The 10,558-nt window shown below is 33.7% G+C and overlaps 1 protein-coding gene across 1 annotated transcript; it reads left to right on the forward strand.

The window, feature by feature from the left end:
- Positions 1 to 1,309: 1,309 nt before the first annotated feature.
- LOC110025201 lies at positions 1,310 to 7,466 on the forward strand. The gene is made up of 7 exons (XM_020725525.1): positions 1,310 to 1,763; positions 1,877 to 1,918; positions 3,603 to 3,685; positions 4,069 to 4,170; positions 4,486 to 4,700; positions 6,941 to 7,035; positions 7,150 to 7,466. The coding sequence occupies exons 1-7, from the start codon at positions 1,619 to 1,621 to the stop codon at positions 7,395 to 7,397; spliced, it is 930 nt and encodes a 309-aa protein (XP_020581184.1). The 5' UTR covers positions 1,310 to 1,618; the 3' UTR covers positions 7,398 to 7,466.
- Positions 7,467 to 10,558: the final 3,092 nt, after the last annotated feature.

Here is a 10,558-nt window from a genome sequence, read left to right on the forward strand (position 1 = left end):
TACACGACCAACTACGACTTACGTGGTCCACAACTCATGCAACTCCCAAACTAGACTTATGTGGTCTACGAATGTTATCAAAACTCATAGAGCTCCTAACTCGGGCATCTGCGGCTTAGAGACCTTATTAAAACTCCCCACTATGACATATGTGACTAACTACAACCCACACAACTCTCAGCTCACACAACTCCCAAATAAGACCTTTACCCTCGAAAAATATTGGTGCAACTCCCTACCACGACCTCTATGGTCAACTGATGTTTTTTAAGCAACCATATATGACCCACACGACCATCCATCACCATAGCTTCCAATTATAATCTCTACAACAAACTAACACTACAATCACATCAACCACATTCACGACGGGCTATTGCCTCCATAACAACTAACCTCGACTCTTGTTGTCTGCTATTACTAAGAACTAAGCCAGATTATCTCTTTTATCAATGAACTACTATTGTAATTCTATGATGATTAAATTTATAATTCTATTTTTCTTGATTCAGGAGAAGAAGCGTAAATTTGTGCTTGTCATTATATAGTGAATTATTTCAAGTGTGTTTGACTGTGACTTTTTACTCTTTTCCTAGCTTTTCATGTAAAACTTTCTGGCGTCTCTATCTGTCACTTTAACTAATTGAGTATGTGTTGAATCTTCATCTAATAATATCAAGACGTTAAATAATTACTCTACTGCCGTGAATCTCTGGCACACATCAAATATATTTGATTAATTTGATTTAATTTTTTAGATGAATCTTCCCTAATATTATATAATAACATGATTTTCTTCTACCAAAATATATATTATAATTATCTTATAAAGTTTGTCAAAATGCCCTTCATTTTCAACTATTTATCTTCACTTTTTTGAAGAATATTTCATATCTTTTCTAATTACAATATATTATAATTATCTTATAAAGTTTGTCAAAATGTCCTTCATTTTCAACTATTTATCTTGCCTTTTTTTGGCAGAATATTTCATACATTTTCTAATTACATTCTTATGTATTTATTTTTATGCTATATATAATTAGAACATTCATGAAAATTACTAATTAAACCTTTTTTTCTTGAGGGGACATTTACGAACATACCAAATAACTATATATTTTCGTATATTCAATACTTTACATAAAGATTCAATATTATAAATTAAAAGAAAAGGTCAAAATCTCTTTCAAATATATATAAAATAATATAGATTTAAAAAACAAAATTTAGGTATTTATATGTAAATACATAGAAATGATGGGGAATGTATGAAAATCTTCGCAAAAAAACTTTGTACGCGCCCCCGCATGCATCGTTTCTCCATTAAGCTTCAGCTCTTCAGCATTTTTTCACAAAAAGTTCTCCACATCTCGCCCTTCAAATGAACTAGGCATCGGATTTCCCTCTCCTCCTCATCTCCTTCTAGTTTCTACTTCTGTTTGAGCACAAGAATTAGGGTTTTTAAGGCCCCAAGGGACGGATCTTCCTCCGTCCCCTTCCGATCATGTCCTTACAGAGCTCTGTAAGGAGTTTGATTATATGTCTGACATAGAAGCTGTAATCTGTTGTTTTTTTCATTATTTTTCTGTAATCGGCGAGAGTTGGGTGGATAAGGATGAGCGTATCGATTACGGTGATGACTCTGAATCTCTCCGATGGAGATCTGCCGGCGGACAGCCCGAACGCGTGGGAGAAGAGGAGGGAGATCTGCGTTAGCGTGATCGCCAACTACTCACCTACCATCCTCTGCACACAGCAAGGTCCTACTTCAATTTCTTGTTTGATTTTGTTATGGTATTTTTGTTTTGAGTTTAGAAGTGGATTTCACTCGAGTCGGTTGGTGTAATTTGTGCTGATTTTACTTGTTGGATAGGTTTGAAGGGGCAGTTGGAGTTCTTACAGCAGTGCTTGCCAGGTGATCCTTATTCTTTGTTCTAAGCTTGATGTGGTGTTGATAACTGAATTCTACTTGTAAAATCTTTGCTATTTGCTCTGGCAAGAGGGAGAGAAACAGACTAGGACAATATTTAATTGACCGATGGGAAGGAAAGATAGGACTAGACAATGCTGTTTGCTCTGATCCCATATTTTGACAGTACAATTTATTTTTGGAAGATTTACATACATACCTCTCAATTCTTTTGTATTTATATAACACCTAAACTTCAATTTTTATATACATATGCATGAAAAAGGTGTATTTCACTTTTTAGAAGTTAATGCAATGTTTTCTTTCTTAGTGTGATGTGAAAGATTTGGGTGGTATAAATGTAAAAAGAAAGTTTTAGGTTTTAGATATGTAAATACATAAGAATTGGGTGGTATGCTTGCCATGTTTTGCATGCTTTTTGTGTGCTTTGCTTGAATGTTTGTCTGTTCTTTCTTGTTTAATTTGGAACTCACGGTTGAAATTTAGTCATAATTTTTTTGAGAGTAAAACTCCAAAATAGTCTTCTAACCATTTACATAAGACTGTTTTAGTCCCAAAATTTATAGAAGTCTTAAATTAGTTCCCAGAATTTTTTAATGAGGGTTAAAATAGCATTCACTAAGAATTGTTTCAACCCATATTAAGAGTATGGGGACTAAATGGACATTTTTTGTAAACTCTGTTGCTAAACTCTTGCGAAGAGTCAGAGGGACCATTTTGACACTTTTCTGATTTTGCTACTTAAAGCTATTTTGGATCTTTGATATTATAGGAGAAAATATTACATCACGAGTCATGATGTAGTTTCTTGTGCAGATGGTAGTATTGTGGTGTTATTTTACCAAATAACACCACAATACTATCAATAACAACATACACTCCTAATTCAGATGTAGGTCATCTGGATGTAATATTTTTTCTTTTTTTGGTGGATGCTAATAAAGCACCTTAGTTAGCCAGAGATCAATGACTACTTAAATTTAGCAACAAAGTGGGTGATGTTGATGTGTATTGGGAAATTATGCAAGAAATATGTAATTTCTCTATTAGTTAATGTAGCTGGTTTGTTAAATCCTCACTTACATCTTTGAGTACATGTTATTCCTTTATTTTAGGCAATTGTTAGCACACCATTTAATAATATTTTATCAAGTTTCCACATTTTAAACTTATGGCATTTACATACATATCACACAATTCTTATATATTTACAAATCTAACTCCTAAACTTTTATATTTACATGCATAACACTCAAATCTTTGACATCACGTCAAAAATACCACCATCACCAACTTTCTAGAAGCGAAATACACCTTTTCATGCATAGGTTTTTAATATTGAGGTGTTATAAATGTAGATATCATACTTTAGGTGTTAGATATGTAAATGCATAAGAACTGTGTTGTGTGTACGCAAATTTCCCTTTTAAACGTATTTTGTACTTTCGTTGCTTGATATTTATGCATTATTGTAATTGAATGAAGTAATTAGCAGTATTGTACCATTATTGTTAGGGATGTGCTTCTTGCTAATATACGATTGTTTTTTCTCCATTTAAATTATTTAATTGCATGCAAATAATATATAATAAGGCCATAAATTTTCCCACAAGTATCACTTCTCTGGACAGATAGATGCCAAATCATTGAAATTTTCCTCTGATTGCAGGTTATGATCAATTTGGTATTTCTCGAAAGGGTTCGGAGGACATTATTGATGAACACTGTACTATCTTCTATGATAAGGAGAAGGTTATAAACCTTGGCTCATGTAATCTTACTTTTTTAGAAAATTCTCTTAAAACCATTTGTTTATCTTTGAACGAAAAATAGATATCTAAATCAAGAAACAACTAAAGGGAAATTTACAGACATAGCACACAATTCTTATGTATTTGCATATCAAACAACTAAACTTCATATTTACATACTTAGCACTTTGGTGCTTTAAATCTATAAATGAGGTGTATTTTACTTTTATAAGGTGGTCATAGTGCTATTTTTAATGTGATATTGATGATTTGACTGCTATATGAGTAAATATGAAAGTTTAGATGTCAGATATATAAATACATAAGAGTTGTGTGCTATTTACGTAAATCTTCTAAAAACTGAAGTTGTCATGTTTCATGAAGGTTGAACTTCTTGAAGGCGGTACTTTTTGGCTGTCAGAATCACCCTCTATTCCAGGAAGCATCTCGTGGGGATCGTCAGCGCCCTGTATTGCTACCTGGGGGATATCCTTTAGACATTAAATGTATTTTTTTGGGGCATTTACATACCACATAATTCTTATGTATTTACATAGCTAACACCTAAACTTTAATATTTAACATGACATAAAAAATACTACTTTTATTAACTTTTTAAAGTTAAATGCACTTTTTTGTGGATAGATTTTTAACATCAATGTGTTATAAATGTATATATGATTCTTTAGGTGTTAGATATGTAAATACATAAGAATTGTGTGGTATTATGTACATTTCTCTCTCTTTTTTTAATCTCTGTGAAGCTTACCTAAACTGTGTTTCTTTGACAATGGTATCTACACATTCCATCTTAAGAGAGTCGAACCACCGGGATTTAGCTTCCAGATTGTAAATACCTATTTTGATGAATTCAGTCCTCGTGCACGTAGACGTAGCGCCTTGCTCACATGGCAGCACATTGCATCCTTGCCTCCAAACTTACCAGTTATATTTTGTGGAGGATTTAACACGCAAAAGGAATCTACCACCGGGCGTTTTCTTCTCGGGAGATCGAGGTATGAAGAAAAGTCTGTATCGCGGCTTGTTCTTGATTTTAGTTCATGTTTACCGTTTAGTTTAACAGGGCTGTATACATACTTACCACCCAATTTCTATGCATTTACATATCGAACACCTAAACTTTACTTTTTAACATTTATATCACCTAAATCTTTCACATTGATACCTTTTCATGCATAGGTAATGTTGCATTTAAGTAAAAATTGAAGTTTTAAGTGTTAGATATGTAAATACAGAGAATTGAGTGATATGTATGTAAATCTTCTCTTTTTTTACATGGAAGGGAACTTCATTTTTTTTTACTGCACGAATTTAAATAGAATAAAATGTAATGTTGACATTAATGCTCATTTAGTTTGTTTATTTCATCCTATGAAAGAATAAATGAACAAATACGCAATCTACATTAAAACAAATATCAAAGAAAATTGTGTTTCTTCTGTTAAAAGGTTACAGAGTAAGCCTAATAAAAGAGTTCATTGAAAAAACAAAATTTGCTTTAATTGCTTAGCGCCATGATTGTGGAAAAGGGAAACTTAATTTCTTAAATTCCTATACGGCATGCTTCTCATCATGGAGCTGTAATTTATATGTTCAGTGTAATTTATACATGCATGTTCCTTGGATATTTTTCTCTATCTGACACTTTACAGTCTTATTGGAGATATTTGCATAGAAATTCCTTTATTTTGGTCTTTTGGCGAAAACTTGTGATGGGCTAAAAATTTACTGACTAGGATAAACAATTCACCCTATTTTGCAAAGAAGGCCAACTAATTCTGGTATCATGCTTGAATTTTTTGAAACTCTGAAACTCTGGCATAACTATCAGCATTTTTTTTTTTGCTGAATTCCAAGCAGCATTACTTAGGATTTGTCATGAAACCAGGTATAATTCCATTATGTTTAATATGAGCATAAATAGTGTAGCCTTGAAGTGCTATTTCAGCCCCAATTTAAAGATTCTAGAAATTAACTTGACACTATAAATTATGGGACTAAAATAGCTCTATGCAAACAGCTATCATTTTTTTTTCATCTAATTATACATGATGTGCTTTATAGTTTTATAGCTAAGACAGGCTTATATTTTTTCCTTTTTTTGTTATTTTCTTTCTTTTCCTTAGAAATATACATGGAATCATCCCTTTAATCCATGTTTCCTATTTCAGCCCTTTATCATTGCAGTTTTAATGAGTTTACTTTATATCTTCCTTTATTTCGGATGGTTGCAAATTGTTCCTTTCCATTGTTCTTATATTGTAACAATTTTTGCAGATTTTCATTCATTTGTCATTTACTTTTGCATATGAATAATGTGTTTCATTCTATATTTGTTTAGTGAGATGAAGATTTACAACCCTACTACATGATGTATTACTTTCCAACCCTTTATCTATATATTTAACTATTTTTTTATTGCATAACCCTAGCTGTTTTATTTATTTATTTATAGTTTGTTGTAAATTTCATTTTTTATAGTTTTATATGATATCCCTGATAGGATTACGTTTATGATATCTTAAAAATTAGTGGCTTATTTGTAAATTAAACTAAACTAAGAGTAGTGATCATCCCCTACGCTGTGTTGTTAAAGTAAGAAACCACCCTAGAGCATTTCTGACCTTTCTATAGTCAAATTATTTTGTTCTAGTTCATTTACTTATTTATTTTGTATCATATTTAAGAGGGAATTTGAGATGGGATTCTCAACTAGTTGCTGGGACTCTGAAAGTTCTGCTCCATCTAAAACAACCTTCTGTGGTAAGGCTGATTAACCTATAGGAAGGGCAGGGTCTCTAATAATGAACCTAATATACAACCTTGTGATACATCTAAACTTCAATTTTTTACATATACAACACCTTCCAATACATGAAAAGATGTATTTCACTTTTTAAAAGTTAAAATAGTGATTTTTTTTTCATGTGATATGAAAATTTTGGTTGGTATGTATGTCAAAAAGTAAATTTATGTGCTAGATATATAAATACGCAAGAATTGAGCGATATATATGTAATTGCCCCTTAGGTTAAGCATGAATGCAGGGGCGGTGTTTGCCCTCTTTAAAAAAAGAGGTTGGTTCGGCTGCTACTTTCAACTTCATACATTATCATATTCTTTGAGAGATTCTTTTCAACCTCATTGGGAGTCTTTTTTTTTTAATTTTTTAATTTTGATGAATTATATCTATGCATCTTGGCCATTTATATTTTATTTGTCTAATCTCCCATAGAGAACACGGAGTTGTTGGAGACATGAGAGATGTTTGGCCCAATGCCCGTACCAGAAAAAACGTCTCACTCATACACACATACCACGGGTTCAAAGGTCCGTCCGAGCTCAAGCTCAGCCTGACTCAGTTGCACTCTGCGATAACAATCCGAAATATTTGATCCATATCACTTCTTAGCTCCTCTAATATTGTATCATTCTCTCTTTCAGGAGACAAACAAGGAGCCGTTGAATTTTTGAAATTGATATTTAGGGCTCTCTGCCTTTGCTGGGATCGTCAGACTCAGGACCTCCATCTTGATTGGATTCTGTACAGAGGGCGCTCATTAGCTCCAGCTTCCTGTGAGGTAGTCAATGATAATATTGATGGCTTTTATCCTTCTTCTCGCTATCCTGTATTTGCTGAATTCACTTTGCCTCGCACGGTTAGGCTGATTGAGACCCCTTCAGAGAGTTAAAAATTGTTCATTCTTTTTCTTGTTGCGGGGATTTACATAAATACCACTCATTTTCTTATGTATTTACATGACATATCTCACTGTTAAACTTTCATATTTACAAGCGTAGCACTTAAATCTTTAATATCACATCGAAAATAGCACCTGTATCACTTTTAAAATTAAAATGCATATTTTTAAAGCACCGAAGTGATATGTACGTAAATATGAAAGTTTAGGTGTGAGATATGTAAATGCATAAGAATTTTGTGTTAGGTATGTAAATTTCCCATTTTTATGTTGGGGGATTTACATAAATACCACTCAATTCTTATTTACATATCTTGTATCTAAACTTCAATTTTTTACATGCGTGTCACCAGACGTATGCATGAAAAGATGTGTTCCACTTCTTAAAAATTAAAAATAGTGTTTTTTTTTTTTTTTTGAAGTGATATGACAGATATGAGTGGTACAAATGTATAAAGTAAGGTTTAGGTGTTAGATATGTAAATACTTGAGAATTGGGTGGTGCGTATGTAAATGCTTTTTTTATGTTTTGCTCAGAGAATGAGTTGGATGTGGAAGTTTTGGGTTGAATTGTTGTTCATTATGAAGCTATCTGTAAAAAAAAATATTATTTTTTTGGAATATTATGATTATTTTTGAGGGAGCTTCAATCTTGTTGGCATTTTCTTTTGGAAAGGCACGTGTCATTATAAAGAATGGTTTAGAATAAAGGGTAGGAGAAGTCCTATGTTATGAGAAAGGGTTTTTGACTTGTTGAATTTGTTTTAGATGAGTGTAATGTGTGATTAATTAGTTCTGATTTATTTTTATGTAGCTTTAATTTCAAAGTACATTCATTGATTATAAAGTTTATTATGATGAAAGATTTGCATATACATCACACAATTTTTATATATTTATGTATCTAAAACCTAAACATTGATGGTACTGTTAGTTGACATTCACGGTATAAAACCTCTTAGGTTAGGGGTTTGAATCTCATCTGGTACTGTTGGCTTTAAGGATATGGTACTCAAATTGTTAGACACATTAAGGATGGCTGGAGGCTTGTATAATAGCCTTTGACCATTCTTTATTACTATATATATATATATATATATATATATATATATATATATTTGTGTGTGTGTGTGTGTTTTATCCCGAGATGATATAGGTATGCCCTAATATGCACCTGTCGTATCTCGCACTCGTTGTTTGAGTCACCTGTTTCGTCGACTCTTGTTGCTTCATCCCGACGTTACGACGTCTCTTCGAGGTCGACGACTCGTCTGCATCTGCTTCTACTTCTGTTGCAGCTCGCGTCTTCGTCCGGCTCGTCTGTGTCGTTCTCCTTCTCTCGCACAGTTTCGTCGACTCTCGCTGCTTTGACACTATGCAGCGTCTGCGCCTCTCCTTACCCGACAACAAGGCCGACAGATCCGCTGCTCTGATGGCGCTCCCTTCTTCTTTGGTTGAATATGACAAAGTCTCATTGGCCCACGTGGTGGGTAACCCTCAAGTGGAGTCTGTGGTTGTCTTCCCCTCAAGTTATAAGGATTGTCGTGATGGTACAGGTGATTGTCCTTTGTTAAGAAGGGAAACATGAAAAGTAGGAAAGCAGTAATTTTTTTCTCTTACTTAAAAATTTCAACTATGACGGAGAAATTCAAATTTGCTCTTATTGAAAAATTTCAGTGGGGGCACCCACCTATAGAAGTTATCAGAAAATGTGTTGATCTTAAACTAGTAGACAAGTGAAAGTGAGACTCATAGATGAGAGACATGTGTTGATTCAACTAACCGTGGCTGAAGACTACACCCGAATTTTCTTCAAGAAATATCTTAATATTGCAGGCAAGTCAATGAAGTTACTCAAGCGGTCTCCTGATTTTGACCCAAATCATGAAACTCCCACTATACCGGTATAGTTTAGTCTACCTTGTCTCAAGCTGCTTTTTTTTCATCATCAGGTTCTCTACTTTATTAGGGTCATTCTTGGGGATCCTTTGAAGTTAGATATACCCACTTTCAATTTAACCACATTTTGTGGCCAGAATACTTGTGGAAAGAGATATTACTTTACCTGATGTTACTGAAGTCTGTTTGGGTACAACTCATAATGGATATTGGCAACAAATCGTCATGAAACACAGACCTCTTTATTGTGCTCACTGTAAGATGTTTGGGCATACCGATAAATGTCACAAGCTCCATCCTAATTGAAATCTAAGGTCCAAGTGAATAAGGATGGGTCTAACCCCACAGCTCTAGACATATTAGTTATATCTGTGGAGGACACTACCATAAGACAAGAGGTGTCTGTTGCCCTTGTGGACCCCCCCTCCACTGACACTGTTGTTATTGTGATTGATGTGATGCTGGATGGCTCTGTTGGGCAACCTACACCTTCAAACCTTATTGAAAACAACACTGAATGACTATTACCTACAAAGGATAGTGTTCAGACTAATACTCAGGAGAACCTCGCAGCTCCCCATCTTCAAGAAGTATTTGGTGTAGAGGCAACTCATACTTCACATATACTAGAACTTGTTGTGGGTACAACGATTAGTAATTCTTACGCTACAACTCTACCACCTCATCAGACTGATTCTTCGGATGAGGAATGATAGGTTTACACTTCCAGGAGGAAGAAGAATAATTGAGATCTACTTGAGCTCATGAATCTTATGGATGATGCTTTGGTTACTTCGGGTAATGATACACACCTTACCAATTTGTTAACTGGATCCCTTCCGAGAACTAAAGGTAGAGGCAGAACTAAATTGGGATGACCCTCATTTTTTCCTCACCCTAGTGGTTTTGGGTTTTTTTGTTTTTTATATGTACCCTTTTTGACGTTTTTGTGTGTGTTGTACCATGTGGGTTGAATGCCCATTTGAGCCCATTCACACAACCTATCTGTATCTTTTCTCTTTAATATATTGCCCTTGGGTTTTTTTTAATATAAATAATGAAAAGTTACTTATAAAAAAAGTTACTTATAAAAATTCAGATCCCACTACGTGGGGTCGGCTACATGAATTCTTTTTTCTTCATTGTGTCCTATTAAGTGTCATATTTTTATTTAATTCTATTAAATTAAGATTTTTTATTATACAACATGCCCAAGTCTTTTAGCCTTTATTTTTTAACATAAGTCGAATATA

This window comes from Phalaenopsis equestris, unplaced genomic scaffold (genome assembly GCF_001263595.1).
Source record: "Phalaenopsis equestris unplaced genomic scaffold, ASM126359v1 Scaffold000294, whole genome shotgun sequence".
NCBI classification, from domain to species: Eukaryota; Viridiplantae; Streptophyta; class Magnoliopsida; order Asparagales; family Orchidaceae; genus Phalaenopsis; species Phalaenopsis equestris.

Bases quoted from the DNA above. Each gene is read 5' to 3' on its own strand.
- LOC110025201 (XM_020725525.1), top strand. From the start codon at position 1,619: ATGAGCGTATCGATTACGGTGATGACTCTGAATCTCTCCGATGGAGAT. The intron at 1,764-1,876 runs GTCCTACTTCAA...CTTGTTGGATAG, and splicing joins CATCCTCTGCACACAGCAAG to GTTTGAAGGGGCAGTTGGAG. The intron at 3,686-4,068 runs GTTATAAACCTT...TGTTTCATGAAG, and splicing joins TCTTCTATGATAAGGAGAAG to GTTGAACTTCTTGAAGGCGG.